Here is a 25676-nt window from a genome sequence, read left to right on the forward strand (position 1 = left end):
AGGTATAACACAAAGGTGAACCCAGGTGTGTGAGAGAATAGGTGGGGCCTGAGAAAGGGGAAGAAGGATGATGCAGAAGCTTGAAAGGCACTGAGCTGTGCTTTTCTGCACTGCAGCCTCAGGTGACCTGGACGCAGATGGATTTGGGCTGTAACACCTTCAGTGCTCAGACTCCATCTGGTGGCAGTTGGACAGAATTCGCTATCCTTAGATCAAGAACCTGTATCAATGGCCAGAGCTGGCCGTTCTTCCTCATTGACCTCTTCCTAATTTTTCTGATAGAACAGCAGGTCACCTACCCTTAATGACTTGCGGCAAACCCGAATGAGACTTCAAACCAGCAGGATCAGAAGCGCAAATCTGTCTCTCTTTGCATCTCCCCTCTGTTTGTTTTATTTTCAGGCCACCTCACTGAATGCCATCCAGGCCTGTGGCCCAACACAGTGGAAAAAGTGTGTTTTTGTATCTCTTGCTGCTTAATGAATCAACTCAAAACTTAGTGGGTTAGGGCCTCCCCGGTGGCGCAGCGGTTGAGCGCTGGTTGAGCGCTGGGTTGCGAAGCTGCCCGCGGCCTCTGCGGCGCCGGTTCGATCCCCGGCTGCTCCCCTGCCACAGAAGGAGGGTCCCACATGGCGCGCAGACCTCTCCTGCCGCCCGCTGCTCCCCTCAGCAGTGTGCTTCGGTCCTTCTGTCTGCTCTGCTCCCCGTCCTGGCTCTGGTGAATTCTCTCACCCTCCCGCGCTTCTGACTGTACCCAGTGCATGTACCCAGTGCATGTATAAACAAAAAACAAACAAACAAACAAATAAATAAAACATGCCTCTATTAAAAAAAAAAAAACTTAGTGGGTTAAAATACAAACCATTTCATTGTTCAAGAGTTTGGGGATCAAGAATCTGGGGAAGGTTTGGGGGCGGGATGGGGGAGGAGGGTGCCATATGACATCAGATGGGTACCTGGCTGGGACAAGAGTGTCCAAGAAGACCTTGCTCACATGTCTAAGACCTTGCCTAGCTGATGGCTGGGACATCCTGGGTCTTCAAGTGACTTCTTTCTCCATAGGGCTTCTTACCCAACTGTATTTGATGACTGGCTACTAAGAGAATAAAATAGAAGCTTCCAGTCCTCTTAAGGCCTAGCCCTCAAACAGGCACAGTGTCAATTCCTCTGCATTCTCTCTCTTTTTTTTTTTTTTTTAAAGATTTATTTATTTATTTATACAAGCACTGGGTACAGTCAGAAGCGTGGGAGGGTGAGAGAACTCACCAGAGCCAGAGCGGGGAGCAGAACAGGCAGACAGATGGAGGACACTGCTGAGGGGAGCAGCGGGCACAGCAGGAGAGGTCTGCGGGCCATGTGGGACCCTCGCCTGTGGCCGGGGATTGAACCGGTGCTGCAGAGGCTTCGGGGAAGCTTCGCAGCCTAGCGCTCAACAGCTGGGCCACCGAGGAGGCCCCCTTGCATTCTCTTGATCAAGCAGTTTATTAAGGCCAGTCCAGAATGAGTCGGAGAGGAAATAGATTTTCCTTCTTAATGGAAGGAGTGTCAAAGTCACATTGCATAAAGACATTTGGGATGGGAGGGGTCATTGCAACCATCTCTGAGAACAATCTATCAGAGAAAGTAATCTCTTCAGGGCCTCCCCTGGTGGCGCAGGTGGTTGAGCACAGCGCTGTGAAGCTATCCGCAGCCTCTGCAGCGTCGGTTTGATCCTGGCCAGCCAGCTGGCGAGGGTCCCACATGGCACACCAGACCTCTCCTATCTCGCCCGCTGCTCCCCTCAGCAGTGTATTTCGTCAGTCTGCCTGTTCTGTCCTCTCCCCCCCACCCTCTGCTCTGTCTCTGGTGAATCCTCTCACCCCTCCCGCAAATCTGGCCTGTACCCCAGTTCTTGCATAAATAAATAAATAAATCTTAAAAAAAAAAGTAGTCTCTTCAAATAATTGGAGCAGAGTCCTATGTGGATTATGCTGTGGTCCTGCTGTGACATGCTCACCCTGAAATAATTTTGGTAGTCAGGAAAGAGAGAATATGTTAACTGGCTGCTCCCTGAATGAGCCATGTGGACTAGCCTGATGGAGGGGAAGGTCTCCAAAGAAAAACCAGGTTCTGAAAGAAGGAAGAATGTGTGTGGAGCTGGTTAAACTTTTGCTGTCTGTCCACTTCCCCCCACTGTTGCTCAGAAATCCTCTTTGCCTGTTCTGCCCATAGATTACCCACAGTGTAGCCTCTTTTTGTTCCTCCAGCCTCATATTTTTCTTTTCATTTAATCTAAGCTTCCTTTTCCCAGTTCTCCAGATGGGCCTGATTTCCTTTTCACTGTGCCTTTGCTTGCTTGGTCCCCCCAAGTGGTTACCCATGCCTTGCCTCTTGGTCTGGCCAAACTCTACCAGATTTCCAAGGAACAATCTAAGTACCTCTCCTCCATGAAACCTTTCCCATGATGAGGTGAGTGGCATAAGGGAGACTGAAAGAGGGTGAGAGCTGCCTAATGTGGAGGTAAAGAGATGAGAGATAAAAATCTAAGGACTTTTCCATCATTTCCAGAAAAGTCTTCCAGCAAAAGCAAAACCAATCATATTGTAGGTCCTAAGGTTACTTCATTAATCATGTTTCAAAGGAAAAGTTCTTTTGTTTTCTTTTTTCTTTTTTTTTTAATGCATCTGTATCTTTTTTTTTTTAATTTTTTTTTACTTATTTATACAAGCACTGGGTACAGTCAGAAGTGCGGGAGGGTGAGAGAATTCACGGAGCCAGAGCGGGGAGCAGAGCAGGCAGAAGGACCAAAGCACACTGCTGAGGGGAGCAGCGGGCGGCAGGAGAGGTCTGCGCGCCATGTGGGACCCTCCTCCGGTGGCCGGGGAGCAGCCGGGGATCGAACCGGTGCCGCAGAGCCCGCGGGCAGCTTCGCAACCCAGCGCTCAACCGCTGCGCCACCGGGGAGGCCCGGTTTTCTTTTTAAAAAATACATTCATTGCAACATTAACTGTAATGGCAAACGTTGGATGCTACCCAAGTTTCCTGCACTAGGAAATAAATTGTAATGGTCAAGTTTCTTTCAGCAGTAAGTGATAGAAACCAAGCTCAAACTAACTTAAGCAGAAAGGGGAATTCAGTGGTTCAGGAAAGTAACAGTCCAAAGGGTGCAAATTGTGTTGTCTAGCCCCCTCCATCTCCTGCATCTACTTCTCTTGGGCACTTGGGTTAATTTTCTCCCACTATTAGCTATTTTCCTCCATTGTGGGGGAATGGAGGCCATATTTAATTACTTTAGGCTTACATTGTCCCTGCCTTGTGACCTTGGAGAAAGTGGCTCTTTCCTAAGGAAGGAGATTGTCCTGGCTTGGGTGACTTACTCATTCTCAGGCCAAACTCTGTGGGCAGAGAAATGGTGTACAGTGTTTGACCAAACCTGGGTCAGGTGGCCTGGAGGAGGCTGTTATGACTGGCAACCCCACTGGACCACATGGAGTGGTTGAGGATGGAATGTTTCCTAGAAGACTCCTACTGCTGTTACCAGAATGGCAAAAATCTAGTTGATGCATTATTAAATTCCAGGAAAGGTTTAGCCACAAAGACCATGTACCAACATGAAAAATGGTTATAGGGTAATGGTAAGAGAAGGTGGAGGTATGAGGACAGAACAAATACTTGAAGGCAGAATGGTAAGAGGGCAGAACAAATACTTGAAACGATAAAGTACTTTTGAAATATAGAAAACCAAAAACTCTTTGCTTTGTGGAGTGCTGGGGAAATGCATAATTACACTAAAAACCTTCAGTACTTTTGTAAAAAACAATTATACAATAAAATACATTGGTGCAAAAAAGAATCTGGTGTAGAGCTCATGGTATGATTTTCAGATCTCAGTTTGTTTTTGGAATGAGATAAGGACTAAATAAAGTGAGTGGTTTAGTCATCCGAAAAGTCATAATTTTCATCTTTGTAGTTGCTTTGAGCAGTGGCCCAATGGCGTCTCTCTTAGGAGTGTTAGAACTATTCTCTGCCTTTGGGTGTGGGGGAGGTGTTTCCCCACTAGACCTGTGAGAAACCTCCCCAGGTGGGTCTGTCTGCCCTGGATAGAGAAAAGAAAGGGAAATAAACTCAGACCAGACAGGAAGACAGTAAAGATGCAGGGGCTGCCTGACCCATCTAATTCAATCTCTTCTGCCTGCATCCCCCCTCAAGCTTGGAGTGCTTCATGTTTACAACTAATAACCAGCACCTCTGGGTTAGGAATCTTTTTACTGCTGTTTTTGTAAATAGCAAAAGTAATAAATACATTCCCATCTCAGTAATAACAAATCATAACAGGATTTGTTTGGCTACACATGTGTATCTATCTTCTTTGATAGGGTCACTGTTGGAGACAAGATTTCCTCTCCTTGGAAGCCCAGAAGAATTGAGAGGTGGCGGCTGGGAGGTTGAATGCCTGGTCCTGGTGTGTGTACATGCACACCAGTGTTGTGTGTGGTTGTATGATATTTGTATAGAGTGATGAGGTGTGGTATATATGTGTTGGGTGTGGTGTGTATGTGATGTGTGTGTATGGTGTGTGATATGTGTGTATGTGGGGTGGGGTATGATGTGTGTGGTGTATGGTGTGTGCATTTGGTATGTGCATGTGTGTGATGTATAAATGTGGCATGTGAGTGGTCTGTGTATGGTGTATGTATGTGGGGGGTGTGGTATGTATGATTGTAGTGTGTGGTATGTGTATTTGGTATAGGGTGTGTGAGTGTGTAGTGTGTGATTGGTGTGAATATGGTATGTGTGTCTGGTGTGTGTGTGTGTGTGAGGGATGAAAAACTGGTGGGGTCAACAGAATTATGGAAATGGCCTCTGGGGAAGGATAGTCTGGGGCATAGTGGGCTGTTGGGAGAATTCAATTCATTTTGGCTCAATTTATCAATATTAAGCACCTGTTATGTGCCTGACCCTGTTTCAGAACTTTGGGATACATCCGTGAACAAAATAGATAGAGATTCTGCCTCCAGGAAACTTACTTTATATTATGAAAAGCTAATTAATTATAAACATAATATGCAATTTAAAATTAAAATACATGGTACGTTAAAGGAATGATTTCTATGGGAAAAGGAAGGTCAGAAAGTGTGCATGTGTGGGTTGCAATTTTAGAGTGATGGGACAGGCCTCCTTGAGAAGGTGATCACTGAACAATGTCTTAAAAGAGGGGAGGTCCTGGGAAGGAGATTTCCAGCCAGAAGGCATAGCCAGTACAAAGGCTTTGGGGCAGGAATGTCCCCAATAGAAGTTAAGGGCTTTGGTCATGATAAGGCCTTTGTTTTTTACTCTAAGGGAAAAGGGGTTAAAACACGTTTTTATGTTTTTATCCTGGTTTTCTAGCTTTCCTTTCTAGTGCCTTGGTTTGGGGGGGGGGGTGCGTGTGTGAGAGAGAGAGAGAAGGTCAGGCAAAAGCAGGCACCGGGGTGTTGGACAAAGGCCCCCAGAGTTCATAACTTCTTTCCACTACTCTACTTCCCAGGCTGGGGTGTGGTTCATTCTACCCCCTGGGCTATTTTTATGACATACCTCCCAGCCCTGGGAACTCAGTTCCTCAATCATAGGGAAAATTAGAGGTAAGAGGTACCCCTGCCCACCCACCCCAGCAGTACTGACGCCCAACCAATTAACATCAAAACCTTCCAGTGAGACTGGGAGAGACAGGGGCTGGAACTCAGAGAAATAGGGACTAAGAATGGTGGAGGCAGGGGTCCCAGCAAAGGTCACGCCCACACGGAAGAGTCAAATGTCAGATCTCCCTCCCTACCTCCCTATCCCCTCACCCCCAATACACACACACACACACACACACACACACTCCTGACACAATGGCCGGGTGGGGCTGAGGAACTGGCTTCCTCTGTGGAGATCTCAATCTGGGTCCTTAGTTCCTGCCCCAGAAACACATGAACAGACACAGAGACCTGACTTCACACTCCTTGTTCCAAGGGGCAGGCAGGACAGGCTGAAAACGGAACTGCTTTCAAAGAGACTAAGGTAAATTTAGGGGGAGGGAGAATGGGCCGGGTGAGGGGAGTTCCTTGGTGCGAAATAATGGGCTGGTTCACACTCAGGAGAACAGGTTGGAAGCTAAAGGAACATGCTGTCTTGTGGGGTGTGGGAAAGATGGCTAGATACACCGTCCCTTCATCCCTTAGTTGAAATTGAGGTATCTAGACGCCGGTGTCCTACCACCAGCTCAGTCTGTGCCAGTGACACCACATCCTCATCCCAGCCCCTGTCCACCCCCAGCTCTGGTGTGCCCCTATCCACACAGCAGTGCCCACAAACTATGCACGAACAGAATAGCCCACCCACCACACCTGGATTTCAGCCCTTCCCTGCCCTAACCTCCGAGACTGGGATACAGGGTCCCTCACGTCTTCCAGAGCACCAGTGTGCGCATGTGGAATGTGGTGCAGTTTGGGGGGGTGTCCGGTTGGGAGGGAGGATCTGATTCCTGTTTCCTGCCCCTACTCACTCAGCCCTGGGAGGTGACTGAGAGTGGAGAGGACTCAAGGGTGAGTGTTTGGGGCCAAGTACCTAGGTCCCTGCAGTAGGCCTTAATTGGGGGAGGGGGACAGGAAGTAACTACAGGTAGCTAAGAGAAGGGCGGGACTGCTGAGGGGGGCAGAGGCTGGGGAGGAGCTGGCTTACTGGTGAGGGCACTGCCTGGGTCACCTCGATAAGGGGCTTCCTGCCAGAACACAGAAGCCATTGAGCTGTAAGACTCAGTCTTTAGCCCCCACCCAGCATCATTTCCCAAGAATCCAATCTGGGTCCTGGAGGAATTTGACTCCTTGTTGACTCTGGAAGGAAGTTTGGGGGTGCCCCTGCCCCCAGCCCTCATCCTATAGCCGTCTTAGTTATGCAGCCATGGGAGGACGGGAAGCCCAAGCTCCGTGTCCTGGCTCCATCAGTCTCTGCCTTCTGTCTGGTCTCCCGACCACCTCTCCAAGCATCCTGGCAGGACCCAGGCTGCCACTGGGGCTTCTCTCTATGAACAGATGGGGGGCAGGGGGCAGGTAGGGATAAGAGGATGGCGCAGGAAAGACCATGCCCGGGGCCTCCTGGTCTCTTGGGGTCAGAGGCTCCAGGAATCTTCATGGCAGGAAAAGGAGACTAAAAATAATCCGGAAAGGGAGAGTCCGGAGAGAGGAACTGGGAAATGGGGGGTGGAGAGCCTGTTGGAGCAGGGAAATAATGATGCATCCCTCAAAGCCCAAGCCTGTGCATGGTATGAGTGTGCTTGTGTGTGTGTGTGTGTGTGTGTGCACGCACGCGCGCACACTCACACACACACCCCGTATTCCACATACTTAAAACACACATGCAAACCTCCACAGCACACACCACACACACACAACACACAGCCATCATGCAGGCCCCTGGTGGTGTTATCGGCAAGCAGAGGTCCACTTATTGGGGACCTTGTACCCCATGCCCGCTTAACTGGGTCTCTATGTAGGTGCTTCTACCCCAGCCTCCTCCTCCTCTCTGGCTTTGGCAGAAGTCAGAAGACTGAGAGAGAATTGTAGGTTGGCAGGGCCAAGAAGAGTTGCCAAGTGGGTCTAGGGACCGAGGGATGGAGAAAGGAGGGGCAAGAGGTGGATGGAAGAGAGAAGTCAGTGGAAATGAGAGGAAGTGACCAGCCTTCCCTCCTGACTAGTGTATTTGCTTGCAAAAGATTTCGGCTCAGAGGTTTCAATCTAACCACAGGATGGGGGCTAAGGGGAATGCTTAGCAAGTGTTTCTCTTTATCCCTCCCTCTTCCTCAGGGGATGACTCCTGCATACTATCTCACTCCTTCCAAGAGATCAGAGGAAGATGTCAGCCCAGTCTCTTCCAGCAGCAACTCCCCCTACCCAGAAACCCCCTCGGATCATCCGCCCCCGCCCCCCTTCACGCCCCCGGGCTGCCCAGTCCCCAGGGCCCCCCCACAATGGTTCTCCACAAGAATCTTCCCTCACCTCCAATGATGCAGCTACCCCAATGTGCACTCCCATTTTCTGGGAGCCCCCGGTCTCATCCCTCAAGCCCCCTGCCCTTCTTCCCCCTTCAGCTTCTAAAGTCAGCCTTGACTCCCAGGCTTCCCCAGATTCACCTTCTAGCACCCCCAGTCCAGTGTCCCGGCGCTCCATCTCCCCAGAGCCGGCTCCCCGATCTCCAGTCCCCCCACCCAAACCCTCAGGGTCACCCCACACAACTCAGCCCCAAGTCTTGGCTCCCGATAGCTCTTCCTCAGTCTCCTCCTCAGCCCCCGGCACTGTGCGGAGACTGGCTGGCAAGTTTGAGTGGGGGACTGAAGGCAGAGTGCAGGCTGTGGATGCCCTGGAGCCCGGGCCTCAAGGGGCAGTGGATGTGAATGGGGAGAGAGAGAGTCCGCAGGGCATCCTCAATGGGAGTGGGTCTCAGGATAACGGGCCTCCTGGTAAGTGTGTCAAGGGATTAGGGTGGGTTCAATTCAGCTCACCTACTTTACTTTCCATACTTCAACACCGGGTACTTTCAGGGGCTACCTTTTCAAAAATGACTTTTATGTTTGGAAAATCTAATTTTCACACTTCTAGAGATTGAAGAGAGTCAGGGTCAAGGAAATAGATGCCTGGGATTTGACCTCTGTGTTTCTTCTTCTATTTTTTTTTTAAAGATTTATTTATTTATGCATGCAAGAGCTGGGGTACAGGCCAGAGGCATGGGGGGGTGGGGTGGTGAGAGGATTCACCAGAGACAGCATGGGGAACAGAACAGACAGATTGACTGAAGTACACTGCTGAGGGGAGCAGCGGGCAAGTCAGGAGAGGTCTGCTGCGCCATATGGGTTGCTCCTTGGCCGGCCGGGGAATTGAACTCGTGCTGCAGAGGCTGCTGTGGACAGCTTCATAGGTTGCATCTTAACCCCTTGCACCACCAGGGAGGCCCTGACCTCTGTGTTTCTGCTGCTGGATAAGCTAAGGGGAGGGAAAAGGTCTGGGTAGGGTGGGGCTTCTCCTTAGGACACCCCTGTCTCCCACAGATGCTGCCCTGGTCTGCCCTCCCTCCTGCCCTTGTGTCTGCCATGTAGCTCGGCCTGGCCAGGAGCTCCGATGGGTGCCTGTGGGGGGCTATGAGGACATCCCCAGGACTCTCTGTCGGGCCTCCCCACTTCGAGCCTCCCGCTCACGGCCCAATCCTCCAATTGTCAGTAAGCCCTCAGTTGTTCTCACATCCTATCGTTCTACTGCTGAGCGCAAACTCCTGCCACCCCTAAAACCCCCCAAACCAACTCGAGTCAGGCAGGATACCATCATCTCTGAGGACCACCCACTGCCAGATCTCGATCTGCCCTCCGAAGATGGAATCAAAACAGGTACAGGGCATGGGGAGTGGACCTCTGGGCTGGAAAGGGAAGGGGTCAAGGTGGAGTGGGCCAAAAACCAATGAACTACGACCCCCAACAGGACCTGGGCTTTTTGTTCCTCCACCAGATGCTGTTTTGGGGCTGATAGGAGTTGTAGTGTTTATAGTCATGGGTGTCTGGGGAGAGTCCTGGGGCTCATGGAGGTTTGTTCTCTTAACTCTGGGTTCTTTCTCCAGGGGACAGTCCTCGTGAAATTCCTCGGAATGCTCCTCCAGCAACCATGGAGGGAAGGTACCAAATACCTCCCCTTGTCTCACTCCCACCTGAGGGCCTGCAAACCTCCAGGTTCAGTTAAATCCTAATTCCACAAAGTGCAGTGAAGGAGGGCTCCTGGTTTCTAATCTCAGTTCCATCCCTTATCATCTGTGAGACCTTATCCAAGTCACTGAGCCTTTCTGGGTCTCAGAGTCCTCATCTGTGGAGTAAGGATAAGCACACCAGCTGCTTCACAGAGCAGATGGAGTATGCTATTGGTGAAGAGCCAGCCCATAGTGTGTGCTCTGTTTTAGTTCCCTTCCCTCAGCTTGAGTCTCCATTGCAAGTATTGTCTGCAAATCCATTTGTAAACTACGTGCATCTCTTCTGTGTTTTCTGGGCTTGTTTATCATTTTGGGTTCATCATTGTTATCAGAGTTAATCTGAGCCCATTCACTTATCCAACAATTTACTCACTGTTCTGGTTTATTTATTTATTTATTTATTAACTTGGGTGAATGGGTGGTGGTGTGATGATCAGAAGAGTGGGGAGTGGGGGAGGTGTAAGAATTTGGGTTTGATCAGACTGAGTTTCACAGAGGCACAAATAGGACAGTCTAGACAACGGTTGCTACGTGAGTAGGATCCAGAGACTTGGAAGTCTCTGGTACACATTAGTGGAGATAATAGGAATAGATAAGGGGTGGTGGGAATTGTATGGGGACTATAACCAAGATGAAAATGCATACATTGTGCAAAAATGAAAAATGATGTAAAAATATGTATAAATAAAGGAATAGATAGGACTCCCTTGGTGCAGGGTCTTCCATATAACAGGCACATTAAAAAAGAAATTGGTGTTTGATCAGGATTCCTGCATATAACCTGCATGCTAGTTATGCAGTCCCTTACACTGTAATGAGACACCACCCCCTGAAGGTGTATTACAGCAGTGGCTCTGGGGGACTCCCCTTTCTCTCTCCACAGGGAGGAGGAAGGGCTGGAGCTGTTGAAAGAGCAAAACTGGGAGTTACCCCTGCAGGATGGTGAGCACCTCTGGATCTGGGATGAGGGAGGGTGCTGTGATGATCAAGCAGTGAGGAAGGTTCTGGGGTACTGGGTTTCCCTGATAAATGACATCTGCTCTCCAGAACCCCTGTACCAGACCTACAGAGCTGCTGTGCTGTCAGAGGAGCTATGGGGGGTCAGTGAGGATGGGGGTCCCTCTCCAGCAATTCCTGGGGATGCGCCCACCTTCTCACGGCCCCCTGGACCTCGAAACACACTATGGCAGGAACTTCCGGCTGTGCGAGCCAGTGGCCTCCTGGATACCCTCAGTCCAGAGGAGAGACGCATGCAGGAGGTAGGCATACCTGGGCAGGAAGACAGGTCTAGGGAAGAAGCATCTGGACCGGGTGGGAGCTGAACTTTCCACAACTCCCTGCCCTCCCTGCTCAGAGCCTGTTTGAGGTGGTGACATCTGAGGCCTCCTACCTGCGCTCCCTGCGGTTGCTGACAGACACCTTTGTGCTGAGCCAGGCTCTCCGGGACACGCTTACCCCCCGGGATCACCACACCCTCTTTTCCAATGTGCAGCGAGTCCAGGGAGTCAGCGAGCGGTCAGTGGGGTCCCAGCTTTCTCCCTGTGCCAAGTTTTCCCTTCCAGGGGCCCAGTTGTGCCCAGTTCTTCCCTTCAGCACCCAAGGGACTGGCTCTCTGCCCCCCTCCATTAACTGTTCCCCCACTCCTTCAGGTTCCTAGGGACATTGCTGTCCCGAGTACGCTCTTCCCCCCACATCAGCGACCTGTGTGATGTGGTGCATGACCACGCCATGGGGCCTTTCTCGGTGTATGTGGACTATGTGCGAAACCAGCAGTATCAGGAGGAGACCTACAGCCGCCTCATGTGAGTGTACCAGAGGGGGAGCCACGGGTGGGAGAAGCTGGGGAGCAGGGGTTGGGTCCAGGTCAGGGTAGGTTGGAGCATCAGGGAGATGCAAACAACCTGGGCCTGCTTCTGCAGGGACACGAATGTGCGCTTTTCTGCGGAGCTGCGGAGGCTGCAGAGCCTCCCGAAGTGTGAGCGGCTCCCTCTGCCGTCCTTCCTGCTGCTACCCTTCCAGCGCATTACCCGGCTCCGCATGCTGCTGCAGGTACCTGCCAAGGCTTGGGCCTTTTGGCCCCACCAGCCCTGTTGGAGAACTCTCCCCAGTCATTATCATTTCCCACCATGAACACAGAAATCCCTAAATCAGGACTCCGAACTGGGCCTCTAAATCCAGGATCTCCCAAACCTTTCCTGTAGCTACGCAAATGTTTAAAGGAGCAGTGTGGGTGAAGGAAAAGAGCCTCTGGCTAGAGGCATGAGCCTCTGGCTAGAGTCTAGATTTAGCTCTGCCACTAACTGCTGAGCAGGTCTCTTCTACTCTCTGGGTCTTGGGGGGAATCTGGTGAGTTGTCCCTGAAGCTTCTTCCACTGTAGTCTGCCACTGCATACTACCCCAGTGGGGATGACAATCATCCCCAAGAACTAAAGATTGGTTCTTTGAAGGGAGGGAGTGCAAAACATTTCTTAGCTATACCAGTGGTTGTGGTTCTCCAAAGGGCCATGGTACTTAGATACTCAGTATCTACCTGTGGTATTAAAATTTTGTGGTGATTTAAAACACATATAGTACCATAAAGCAATGTACCTCAATAAACATAATTTTTAAAGAGAAATTTATGACAAAATAAAGTAAAATTTTATGGTGAGAGGGACAACTAGGGAAAAAAATGTCTAAAAAGTTTCCTTAGTGGGGTAATACTGAAAAAAAAAAAAAAGATTGAGAACTACTCTTTCATTGCAGTGTAGAAACTTCTCCCAACACTAGATTTTTTAAAAAGTATTTTTAAAAAAAGATTTATTAATTTATTTACACAAGAACCAGGGTACAGGCCAGATTCGTGGGAGGTGAGAGGATTCACCAGAGACAGAGTGGGAAACAGAACAGGCAGACTGACGAAATACACTGCTGAGGGGAGCAGTGGGCACGACAGGAGAGGTCTGCCACGCCATGTGGGACCCTTGCCGCCTGGCCGGGATCTGACAGCTTCACAGGGTGGCGCTCAACCTCCTGTGCCACCAGGGGAGGCCCCACAACTAGATTATTAGCATCTTTATGTTGTCTCCAGCTTAATATATCCCCATGTAGATGACAACAAAAACAGCATAATAGTAATAATCACAGCTAATTAGTTATTGAGTACTCTATCCTGGGCATGGTTCTAAGTGCTATACAACCACTCAAACTTACCAACAACTGTAGGAGGGTAGGAACTATTGTTGACCCCATTTTATAGATGAGAAAACTGAGGCACAGAGAGGTTAAATAACTTCCCCCAGATCATACAAATAATATTTGAAGGAGACAAAATTGAAATTGAAGCACTCTTCACCACTCTGCTATATTGTTTATACTAACTATTGTGTTAATAACTGTTAAAATAATAAGCAACCTTCTTTTCAGGATTTACTATGTGACAAAGACTATGCTAAGTACTTTATTAACTTTTGAATCCTCAAAACAATGCTATTGGTATCCTAGGTAGATGCTATCTCCATTTTACAGATGGGGAAACTGAGGTTCAGAGAGGCAATATGACTTGCTTATTATGCAGATGGTGAGTGACCAGGTCTCTTAGCCTCACTGAGGCTGGTCCCCCAACTTTGTGAATTCCAATGGAGCACTTTGCCAAGTTAAATACGGCACTCTTTGAGCTGCAGCCCAGGGCACAGAACAGGGGGCCCAGTCACCCTTCTTCCTTGTTCCCAGAATATCCTGCGCCAGACAGAGGAGGGGTCCAGCCGCCAGGAAAATGCCCAGAAGGCCCTGGGTGCTATCAGCAAGGTGGGCAAGAGGGGATGCTCAGGCTGGGGGAGGGAGAGATCCAGGCTGGAGTCCTGGGTAGGGAGACATTCAGAGGTGCAAAGGAAGCAGGATTGGTGACATGGCTCCCTGTACCCAGATCATTGAGCGTTGCAGTGCCGAGGTGGGGCGCATGAAACAGACAGAGGAGCTGATCCGGCTCACGCAGAGGCTACGCTTCCACAAAGTCAAGGTTAGCCTGCCCATCTGGTAGCTACCCTCCCTCCTTTTCCCCACAATGCTTGGAGAAGCTAGAACTTCTCCCTGCTTCCTTGCAGGCCTTGCCCCTGGTCTCCTGGTCAAGGCGCCTGGAATTGCAAGGGGAGCTGACTGAATTAGGGTGCCGGAGAGGAGGCGTGCTTTTCACTTCACGTCCTCGATTTACCCCCCTCTGCCTGCTGCTCTTTAGTGACCTGTTGCTCATCACCCAACCCAAGAGGTGAGTCTCAGGGAGTGTGGGCAAGCCCAGGCAGGGGTGGAGAGAAGTCCAATTGGACCTCTGCTCGCCTCTGAACTTCTTCTCTGGGCAGTGGGCAGCGACTACACGTTCTGGACTATGCTCATCGTTCCCTGGTCCAGGCTCAGCAGGTTCCAGACCCATCTGGACCCCCTACTTTCCGCCTCTCCCTTCTCAGCAACCACCAGGGCCGCCCCACCCACCGGTTACTCCAGGCTTCATCCCTGTGAGTTGTGTCTCCTCAGAAAACACCCTTGAAACCCTCACCTGACCTCTCAGAGTGGTCATCCTCCCCCATCTCTCTCTCCTTTGTCCTCTGTCTAATTCCGAAGATCTCGTGGGCTAATTGTGACCCTTCTCTATGTCCCCACTAGATCAGACATGCAGCGCTGGCTGGGAGCCTTCCCTACCCCAGGTCCCCTTCCCTGCTCCCCAGACACCATCTATGAGGACTGTGGTAAGTTGCCATAGAGGGGAAAAGAGAGTCTTGAGGGGATCATTGCGGGGTTGGGGTTGGGGAGAAGCTAAAAAAGGTGCTGATCTCACTGTCCTGTCACTGACCCCTAAGCAGATTGTTCCCAGGAACTGTGTTCAGAGTCTTCAACACCAGTCAAGACAGAGGCACAGAATCTGGAATCCAGGGCTCCCTTCAAACACTTGCACAAGAGCCCTGAAGGTGAGAAGGCCTTTTATTTATTCATTCAATAAATATTTATTTAGCACCTAGGAAGGGCTGCTCACCATGCTAGGTGAGCAACTGAACACATGGCGATTCTTGTCCCTGCTGGAGCAAACATTCTAGCAGAGGAGAAACAATAAAGAAAAAAAAAGATGAATAAGTAACTTATATAGCTGAGGATAAGAAATGCTATAGAAAAACAAAAGTGGAACAGAGTCAAGGAGGTCAGGAGTCCCAGGGTGGGGAGTTTATTATTTTTTTTAAAGATTTATTTACTTATGCATACAAGAACTGGGGTAGAGACCAGAGGTGTGGGGGCTAAGAGGATTCACCAGAGACAGAGTGGGGAACAAAACAGGCAGATTGACCGAAGTACACTGCTGAGGGGAGCAATGGGTGAGTCAGAAGAGGTCTGTTGCACCATGTGGGTTGCTCCCTGGCTGGTAGGGGAATCGAACTCGTGCTGCAGAGGCTGCTGATTGCTTCATAGGTTGAATTGTCTTAACTCCTTGCACCACCAGGGAGGCCCAGGGTGGGGAGTTTGAAAGTTAGAATAGGGAGCTCCAAGTGAGCTATCTGTTCCCTGATGTGAGGCATGTAAGTACACAGAATGTGAGGCAAGAGTCAGTGCAGAGATCCCCTGGCCAGTGTGTTTGAGGGGCAGTAAGGGGGGTGGCTCGAGGGAGTGAAGAAAGCAGAGAAGAGCCAATGAGATCCTAAGGTAAATGGGACTAGATCACATCAGTCTTCATAGACCCCTGTAAGGACTTTGGCTCTCACTCTGTGTGAGATGAGCAGCCATTGCAGGGTTTGACAGAGGAGTGACCCCACCTTCTTTGATGCTGCTGTCATCTTCACCTCCACTGCCCAATGACCTTTCTACCAATATCGCAGACTTCTCCACTAATTCCCACACCCACTCTCAGGCATTTGATCCTCCAGGGCCTCCTTTCCCTCCTTACCTGCCCCACTTGGGTCTGTCTCTTTCCCCAGGCTGGCTGAAAGGACTTCCTGGGGCCTTCCCTGCCCAGTTGGTGTGTGAAGTCACAGGGGAACATGAAAGGAGGAAGCACCTTCGCAAGCACCAGAAGCTTCTTGAGGCTGTTGGGCCCTCTTCAGACACCCCCAGTGCCCCCCCACCTTAATGGAGCCTGGGGAGGAGGCACAGGTTGGGACAGCTGGCAGCTGGCTGTGGAGAGGACAGAACCCATTCATCCACTGGAATCGCTGTCAGTGGAAACGCTACCTCTAATGGCAACCAACAGGGAACAAACTTCAGGACAGGGCAGCCAATGAAAATGGGGCCGTCGGAGCTCACACATCAGAGAGAATGAGGATGGCTTGAGTTTGTTGCCAGTGGAGACAAATTTAGAACAGAGCAGCCAATGGGTGCTGAGCTGACTGAGCCCTTGGCCAATGAGCATCCCTGCTATGCTCATAGCTAAGGAAGAGGAAGCTAGATCAACGCAGCTAAAAAAGACTGGGTTGCAGATAAAAGTCCTAGAACAAAAGAGCCAACAGTAGTGAACAGGGACCCGTGCAGTCAAAAGAGGGGTCCAAGAGATCTCGTGACCCTGCTTGGTTCTATAGCAATGATGGATCCTGCCTTTTGAGTCTGGGAAGTGTTAAATTCTATTCCTGGGGTGCCTCCTGTGCCCTCTCAAGCTACTTCTCTTCTAGAAGAATCCACAGTGTGTGTCTCAGAGGATCTGTTTGTCTTAGTTCACATGTCAGGAAGGTGATTCTGTTGAACTTGGTGTGTGTGCATGGTTTTTCTCCCCTCCCAGATGATTTCTTTCCTACCCCTCATTTTTCCTATTCCTTTCTCCAAGGAGCACACTGACTGAGCTCCAGAGGACAACGTGCTTGGTGTGGCTTGGCAGTCAGAAGCCAGAGCTGGGGATGAGAGCCCTAGGTTTTGGGTCTCTTTGAGGCCAGTGTTCCATGACAGTGGAGGATAATGTTATGGTACAGTCAAGCTGCCTGGCAGAGTAGCCCAAGGGACTAAAGATGGCCAACAGCTGGGGCCTGAGGCTCCTGGAAGTTTTCAGGCCCTTCTCCTTGCCCCACAGTTTGGCCTCCATGATCTCTGTCTGCAGACCCTCTGACCTGAGCTATAATCAGTCATCTAGCCTCAGCTCTGGGCTTCGGATTGGCTCTGGGTCCCAGGTTCAGGTGAAGAAATGAGAGTTCTGGATCATGAGTTGGCTGGTGAGCTAGGCCTGAGCTTTCTTGCCTTTACCCCGGTCCTGTCACAGAAACACTGGGCCAGGAAGTGGGGAGAGAAAGGAGAGCCAGTGCTGCTGTCCAACTCCATCTAAAGCACCTGCTTCAAGATGAGAAACTGCTCAGGTGAGAGATGCAGACAGGGCAGAGCAGACAGTGAGGAGGGCCCCAAGCATCCCATGCTAGGTCATCACACCTCTTCTTCTGCTCATACATGGCAACTTGCCCAGGATAGAAACTGCCACACTGACCTCAGGAGGTGCAGAAACTCTGAAAGAGGGAGCAAAGCATTGGCATTTGGCATGTTCATGACTTTGGAGATTCACTGGCAAATGAAAAACCTTCAATAAATGTTGGTGGAACTATATTGAGGCTCTCCAGGGGACTGTGTACTTAAAGGTGGTTTCCAAATATGGTTCCCAAATGGGTGGGGCTGGTTGGAAAATTATTCTTTGAGATTAGGGCTGGGTTCTGCTGGGAACCGAGGGTTGTAGATCAGCTGCAAGACATGAATGTGTTGGATCACACATAGCTCAAGGCCTAAGAATCTGGCAGTGGCGAGTTTGGAGATGCTGGGGTGTAGGGCTACTGCAGGTTGGAGAAAAAGACAGGGCAGGGCCACCTACAGCTGGGGCTCCAGGTTGCAGTTGTACCGAGAAGACAAAAAATAAATAAATAAAAAGACAGCAGCAATAAAGTTTCTCTACAGATCAGTCAAATATCTCTATATTTAATTCAGTTCAGTTCTAGACCTATTTATTATTAAGAGTCTTATGCTCTACTGACTGAGCTAGCCAGGCTTTACACCTATTTATTGAGTGTTTTCTATGTGCCAGGCTCTCTGTATCTGAGAAGAAAAAGACAAGGGATTTGCCCTCCAGGAGTCTATATTCTAGGTTGGGGCGCAGATGGGGAGAATAATTACCAAGTAAACAAGTTAATAAGAACATAGGACCTCCCCTGGTGGCGCAGCGGTTGAGTGCTGGGCTGTGAGGTTGCCCGCAGCCTCTGCAGTGCCGGTTTGTTCCCCGGCTGCAGGCGAGGGTCCCACAAAAAAAAAAAAAAAAAAAAGAACATAAAGTCAAGTAGCAATAAGTGTTATGTAGAAAATTCAGCAAGGGCTGTGATAGTGTGTGTGTGTGTGTATTTAGGTGGAAGTGATGTTTGAGTTGAGACCCAAATGACAAGAAGGAAGTGGCCCTGGGAAGACCGGTGCTAAGAGTATTCTGGGCAGGGGGTGAAGGGAAGTGTGGGTGACAAGAAGGGAACTGAAGCCCAGGAAGAGAATATAGTGGTAGTGAGAGGGACCTGGCACTTGTGCTCCTTCAAGGTTCCTGGTGGGGAGAGCCAGACTCCTCTGTGCTCCCTTCTCCCTCAGAGAAAGAGAGAGACAGACAGACACTCAGAGGCAGACACAAAGCTTTGCATGTATCCTATAAATATTCCTCCCAGCTCCTCACCCCTTCCCCAAGTCCTGTTACTTAGGAAGCACCAGCTACAATCCATATGTTCTAATAGTGGGATAATAGGGAGATGAAGTCTAAATAAGAATCGTTTGGAGGACAGAAAGGCACATAAAATACAACCACATGTTCCGAAAGTGACTGAAAAAATGGAGGGAGGGAGACATCCATATTTCTGTTACCATAGATACCCCTTTCCATCTTGGGGTGATTTGAGTATTTGTGTGAAGTCCTGGAGGGGTCTGCGTTCTGGGAGCCTGTCTGAGAGGGCCCAGGAGCATGAAGCAGCTATCAGTTTTACATAGACGCATGCTGGGGAGGTGAAAGACATGAACATTTTCCTTCCTTCCTTCCTCTCTCTCTCTTTCTCTTTCTCTTTCTTTTCTTTCAGATTTATTTATTTATACAAGAACTGGGGTACAGGCCAGAGGCACGGGAGGGTGAGAGAATTCACCAGAGACAGAGCGGGGAGCAGAACAGGCAGACACTTCTGAGGGGAGCAGCGGGCGAGACAGGAGAGGTCTGCTGCACCATGTGGGTATCTCCATGGCCTGCCAGGAATCGAACCCATGCTGCAGAGGCTGCGGACAGCCCCACAGCCCTGCCCTCAACCTGTTGTGTCACTGAGGAGTCCCGAGATGAACATTTTCATAGGGTTTGGAAAGGCCTGGTTCCAGAAGTGCCTGTCGGGGCAGGGTGGGGAAGCTGTGTCCACTTTGGGAGTCTCTCTGAGGATGTGCTCCTCTAGTCACAGCCCTGTTCTTCTTATTTGTAGCCACCATATTTGGGGAGCTGATGATAAAACACGGCACTGATCCTGCTTTGCCCTTCTACAAAGCGTGGCTTCCCCAAGCTAGGTCATCACACCTTAGCTGCGAGGTGTTGCACTTGTGACCACAAGCAACCGTAGATGTGAAGAACACCCTTTCTCCAACAAACCTGCTCCCTTGCTCTGCCCTGTCTTGCCCCACGCCTCCAGCCCACTTCCTGTGATCCTTTCCAGAGCCCTTCAGCTTGGCGCACTGTCCATTCCTGAAAATCTCTTCTCCTTCCTTCTGGGGTTCAACTTTCTTTTCATCTGCTGGTTCCAGGTCAGGGCTGGCCGCTTCACCAAGGGAGAACCTTCCAGCCCACAGCAACCCGACAGTTCCTCAAGGTAGACAAAGTTGAGCAAAGGGACAGAGCCCCAAGAATTTACCCTTTTAACCAACCAGGCTGCCCACCACGCTCGGGTGCGTGGCCAGACTCCTCCCAGTCCGTGTTTTCGGGACTGGCTCTGCCTCCAGAGGGGACTGCTCCCCTCCGGGGCAGTCCTCTCTCTAGCTCCCGCAGTCGCCCGGACACCCAGTCACCGCTGAATTTTGTACCCTTTAGCTGGTTGGGTGGCGGGGGAGCCTACTGGATCCCCTCGAGGCTCACTCCTGAGCATCAGAGGAGGGGTTGGCAGTTTCCTTGGGTCGCGATTACACACCTGTCAGGGTGAACCTTCTACCAATGCTAAAGCTCAAGCTGCTCTGCCCGGACTCACTGACTTTGGGACTTTGGGGCCCCAACCTCTCTTCCTTGCCCTAATTTCCTTTTTTTCGCCTCCATTTCCACTTATCCCCCAGCCCCCTGCAATTACCTTTTCCTTCACTTGCGAAGTCTTTCCCCATGCTTGGAAATCTGAAGATGCCTTCTGTGGGAAGGGTTGAATCCAAATTTTGAGGGGTCCTTTTAAAGAAAAAGAATACAAACTATGTCAACTCTTTCTGCCCGTTTGTGTCTGTGCAAGCATCTTTTTTCCCCCTTTTTTAAATTAATAAACTTGCTCTTCTGGATATATACAAAAGTACAAAATATGGGGCCTCCCCGGTGGCGCAGCGGTTGAGCGCTGGGTTGCGAAGCTGCCCGCGGCCTCTGCGGCGCCGGTTCGATCCCCGGCTGCTCCCCGGCCACCAGAGGAGGGTCCCACATGGTGCGCAGACCTCTCCTGCCGCCCGCTGCTCCCCTCAGCAGTGTACTTCGGTCCTTCTGCCTGCTCTGCTCCCCACTCTGGCTCTGGTGAATTCTCTCACTCTCCCGCGCCTCTGACTGTACCCAGTGCATGTATAAAACGAAAACAAACAAACAAACAAATAAATAAATAAATAAAACATGCCTCTATAAAAAAAAATTTAAAAAAAAGTACAAAATATGAATTAAAAATTGGATATGAACGTGTTTTTATGTAGAATGATTGAACACAATAAATTACGTATTTTTTAAAAGATTTTTTATTTAGGCATACAAAAGCTGAGGTACAGGCCAGAGATGTGGGTGGTGAGAGGATTCACCAGAGACAGTGTGGGGAACAGAACAGGCAGACTGACCAAAATACACTGCTGAGGGGAGCAGCAGGCGAGTCAGGAGAGGTCTGCTGCCCCATGTGGGTTTCTCCCTGGCTGGCCAGAGATCGAACTCCGTGCTGCAGAGGCTGCATGCATATTGCTTCATAATGCGGTACTTAACCCCTTGCACCACCAGGGAGGCCAAATTACGTATTTTTAGAGCTGGCAAATACAACACAAAAACCCAGGAAAGTAAGAAAGTTTTGTGATTTTAACACGTCTCTGTTTTTTTTTCCTGTGATCTTTGGGTGCATGCTGTCTTTACTTCTTCATATGACAACAATTTTATAATTTTATTTTTTTATAGATTTATTCTACTTATTAATGAATACAAGAACTGGGGTCTAGGCCAGAGGCGCAGGGGCGGGGTGGGGGGTGAGAGAATTCACTAGAGACAGTAGAGAGCAGAACAGGCAGATCTACTGAAATACACTGCTGAGGGGAGCAGCTGACGAGGCAGGAGATGTCTGCTGTGCCATGTATGTTTGCTCCCTGGCTGGGGATTGAACTCATGCCTCATGCTGCAGTGGCTGGCAATAGCTTGATAGAGCTGAGACTTAACCCCTGCACCACCAGGGAGGACCGATATTTGCAAATATAGAAACATGCCCTTATGAACACATTTTTAGGCCCCTGCAGGGCAGTCTGAAAGGGGCCAATGCAAGTGAGCAACCCTGAAGCTAAAGTTTTATTAGCTTCACTGAAAATAAGTCTCTGCTCCTACTCCCAAATCCAGGAACGTTTTGCTTCTCCAGGGCAGAATATGACACTTACATCCGTTATATTTATTCCTTATACTTAGTTTTCTTGGTTGTTGTCCAAGCCAGCTCAAGTCAGTTTCTGCCAATTGAGCAGAGAGGCCCCAACAGCTGAGGGCTTCTCACTTCCTCCTGTGCTCCTACCTGGGCTGGTGGTCCAGGGAGCTTTTACTCCTTGGAAGCCATGGGGACCATAAAGTGTACCACCCTATTTGTTGTAGCCACATTCATTTTAATACCAGGTAATGAGCTTAACAAAAATAGTATTTGAAGGAAATGCTAGCATTAAAGGTGAAGTGGGTATCATTGTTAAAATTAAAGGAGACAACCTGGTCCTCCCAGAGTGTTCTGCTTCACTGCCTTCTTGGTGTCATCATATTGGCAGTTTTCTCCAGGCTGCAGATCACATCCACAAGTGACACACTGAATGTGGGGATATGGAAGGCCATGCCAGTGAATTTTCTGTTCAGCTATTGGTTATCTTGCCCACAGTGTTGGTGGTGCCAGGTGAAGTAGGGATATTATTGGCAACCCATTGGCTATCATGCCACAGCTTTTATAGTCTTCTGGGTGGCAGCGATGGCATGGACTTTGATCATGAGTCCCTCCATGATGCCCAAGTGGTCATGGATGACCTTGGCTAGGAGAGCCAAAGTTAAAGGTACTGGAGACATTGCTGACAGAAACAGAGCAAGAGGCAGAAAAATAGCAATGGGAGCACAAGCTGATAGATCTGCTCATCATTTTCTTATGTACCCATAGTCAAGAGGCACCCTAGAGAAGAGGGTCCAGCAACCCAGGTCTTGTACAACTTCACTACTCAGTGTGTGATCCTTGGACCAGCAGCACGAGCACCACCTGGGAGCTTGTAAGAAGTGTAGTAGCTGCATTTTAATGTGATGCCCATGTCATTAGTATACACATTAGAGTTTCAGGAATACTATGACTCACATGAAAGAAACATGCATACTTTTACTGGTGCAAATGGGAGGGAATTGTCTATTGAAATGTCCTAACTATGCCAGGGGGCTCACTGCCAAGGAGATTCACACTGGTAAGCAGGTAAGCACCAGGTAAGCAGGCCTGCGGTAAGGCTGTTTCTGAATGTTGAGCAGGTAGCAAAGCAAGTCCACAAGGACAGTCAAGGAGTGACCAAAAAGTCCGAGTCCATGTTCTCCTGATTGACTTTGTCTGTGGTCACTGAGAGGCTATTGTACACTATAGGCTGTCCAGGCTCCTGCCCTTACAGATAAAACAGTGAACACTTTCCTTTTCAGAAAACCTCTCAGGCTTGCACTCATTTTGGCTGCAACTCTGTATATGTACGAATAAGCTATTACTATTTTTTGACAGCTTGTTTTCCATTCTTTTGGAGCAACTATCCATTCCCAAGTTTATGTGGCTCTAGTGGGCTTTCAGGGTGTCACCTTCCCGTTTCAGAGGCAATACGTTACCTGCCCAGGCCAGCCTATTCCAGGGATTCCTGGCCAGTAATAGAGAAGGATGGAGATTAGTGGGGGCAAACTGTGGGGAAGCAGTGAGCAGAGACGCAGCTCTTGCTAGTGATTCATCCATGTTCTCCCAGTCCCTGCTTAGTTCTAGCCTGGATGTACAGCTTCCTCTTTGAGACTGTTCATCCAGTATCTATCTCCTCAATACACTTCTTTTGACCTAACTTGGTAAGTCTGGGTTCATACTGGAACCAAAGAACTCTCACCAATGTACAACCTTTAAAAATAGTGCACTAGGACTATCTCCAGCCCATCAGTCACCTTTGTGCCTCGTGGTTAATCTCCCCTCTGAACAGGCATGGGGTGTTTGGCTTCAGTGGATGAAACAACTTTATGAGATAAAGAACACAGTGCCTCTTCTTCCATGTCATTGGATCCTCTTTGGGAGTGGCAGAGTGGAGTTCAGTCCTCACTCACTCCTTCAGACCTGTGCACTTGTGCAGTGCACATCCCTCTCTAATGTACACGGAGACCTTGTTGTCCGGCCCCCTCCCTTCCTTTCAACTCTCTTCTCCTTCCACCTTCCAGTTTATTTCTTCTAGGCTTTTACTTGGGCAACATCAAAGCTGAAAACAGCTCTGTTTACTTTTGTAGCTATCGTTAAGTCTTCCGTGCTTTGTCCATCTGTTGATTTTAAAAGTTGAAACTCAATTAACACTGTTTACCTTATATATTGTGAGTATATAAATATCTTCCACAGCAGAGCTAGTAATCACTGAGATTACATTTCCTTTCTTGAACTATTTTTAATTACCTTTTGAAAAACAGTATTTTATACATTCACAGGATTATGCGAAATATGTTAGTTATAGTTATTATAATATGATGAATATGCATGCATCTGTCATCCAGCTGAGGAGTCGAGAACCTATGACCAACAACGTGTATATACCAGTGTAATCCTCCTTGCTGCGTTCCCCTGCCCCCTCTGAGAATTGACCACAGTGCCATATTTTGTGTTTATTATTCCAGCACTTAAAAACATATCATGCAATCATAATAATGTGCTTAAACAATGGCTTAATTGTGCTTGTTTATGAGCTCCATAAAATGGTATCATATTTATAATGTCATTTTCTGGGAGTTACATTTTCCAGGAAACATTCTATTTCCCAAATCATTTCATGTTGTTTTGTGTTGTGTTTTATGTTGCTGTTTGACTAGCTTATTATGATTAGAAAATCTTACACTCTTCAGGCAAACTAAAACTGATCCACGGGAGGAAATGCAATCCTGAATATCACTAGTGCTGCATGAATGACATTCCCCATAGGCCAGCACCCCCTCTTCCAGCACTGCTCCCCCACTTGTCTTCAGGGGTCAGCTTCCTCATCCAGGCACTCCTGACCATGGTCGATTGTTCTAGGGATGCTTCATGTCCTGACAGAGCCAGTGAATACTTGGGGTTGGGACTGGGAAGTCTCCACTCTGGCGGCCCAAGGTGCAAGGTAGATAGTTTGGAGCAAGAGGGCCATGTTTCTCACCCTGTGGGCCAAAGGAGAGAGGGAGGAGGATTTACAGAGGAAGAGCAAGATGCTCAGGGAGGAGTGAAACAAATACGGGGTGCCGTGGCTTGAATGTTGTATCCTCCAAAATTCATATGTTGAAGAAATAATTGCCAAGGTTATGGTATTAGGAGGTGGGGTCTTTGGGAGGTGACTAGGTCATGACGGATGAACCTCATGAATGGTATCAGTGCCTTTATAAAAAAGACCCCACAGAGCTGCACTAATAACACAGCAAGAAGCCTGGAGCCTTGAAACAGGCCCTCACCTGACCATGCCAGCACTGTGAACTTGGACTTCGAGTTGCTGAAACTGCAAGGAAAAATTTTCTGTTGTTTATAAGCTACCCAGTCTGTGGTATTTTGTTATAGCAGCCCAAAAGGATTAAGGCACAGAGGAAGAACCCTCACAGGATTTGAATTCCCAGTTCCAGCCATTCCTGAGTTCCAGCTGTGCACAAGACCTGGTAATTCATGATTTACTCTCGTTTTTGCTTCAACTAATTCAAGTTCCCTTCCATCATTTGCAGTCACTACATTGCCAGAAACCTGTCAAAAACTGTCAAAAACTTGTTTTTGGGGCCTCCCTGGTGGCGCAGTGGGTTGAGAGCAGTGCTGTGAAGCTGTCCACAGCTTCTGCAGTGCAGGTTCGATCCCTGCCTGCAGGGGAGAATCCCATATGAAGCCGCAGACCTCTCCTGTCGCACCTGCTCATGCCTCTGGCCTGAACCCCAGCTCTTGTGTAAAAATAAATAAATCTTAAAAACAACAACAACAAAAACCTGTTTTTGCCTTTTCTCTGTTAGTGAAAGAGGTTAAGACAGTTGGAATGATACTTTAACAATAATAACTGTTACTTTTTGGGAATTTGCTATGAACAATGAGTGCTTTTTTGTTTATTTTCTCACTCAATACTCAAACCAAGTCTGAGACTTGCAGCTGTGTTACAGATGAGTACACAGGTATAACCAAGCTATACGACTCACCCTGGTTCACGGGCTATTAAGAGGAAGGCCCAAGATTCATTCCTCTACTTACTAGACCCTAAAGCCTGTGTTCTTAGCCAGTTGTGTCTGTCACTGTCTCCACAAAGTAAGCCAACTCTGGTAGGATTCAAACTCACATCCAAATTTGAAAGGCTTTCTCCTCATGAAAGTTTTAGGTGTCTGAAGTCTAGATGCC

The 25676-nt window shown here is 49.0% G+C and overlaps 1 protein-coding gene across 4 annotated transcripts; it reads left to right on the plus strand.

Annotated features, from left to right (window-relative positions):
- The first annotated feature begins 5931 nt into the window (after positions 1 to 5931).
- Positions 5932 to 25258, plus strand: ARHGEF15 (Rho guanine nucleotide exchange factor 15). 4 transcript variants are annotated; one of them, XM_037492991.2, is made up of 16 exons: positions 5932 to 6021; positions 7803 to 8455; positions 9041 to 9373; positions 9601 to 9655; positions 10607 to 10665; positions 10771 to 10982; positions 11078 to 11238; positions 11373 to 11525; positions 11643 to 11772; positions 13435 to 13509; positions 13628 to 13720; positions 13806 to 13966; positions 14058 to 14210; positions 14359 to 14441; positions 14553 to 14660; positions 24867 to 25258. In XM_037492991.2, exons 2-16 carry the CDS (start codon positions 7852 to 7854, stop codon positions 24881 to 24883), a joined length of 2397 nt encoding a protein of 798 aa, XP_037348888.1. In that variant the 5' UTR covers positions 5932 to 6021; positions 7803 to 7851; the 3' UTR covers positions 24884 to 25258. The 4 variants fall into 4 exon arrangements, with proteins under 4 accessions (XP_037348888.1, XP_037348884.1, XP_037348887.1 ...); XM_037492987.2 differs by lacking the exon at positions 24867 to 25258 and adding an exon at positions 15657 to 20193; XM_037492990.2 differs by lacking the exon at positions 24867 to 25258 and adding an exon at positions 15657 to 20193 and having other exon boundaries at positions 14556 to 14660.
- Positions 25259 to 25676: the final 418 nt, after the last annotated feature.

The sequence above is a fragment of the Talpa occidentalis genome, unplaced genomic scaffold, assembly GCF_014898055.3.
Source record: "Talpa occidentalis isolate TD23 unplaced genomic scaffold, MPIMG_talOcc4v2.1 talOcc4.7, whole genome shotgun sequence".
Lineage (NCBI taxonomy): Eukaryota > Metazoa > Chordata > Mammalia > Eulipotyphla > Talpidae > Talpa > Talpa occidentalis.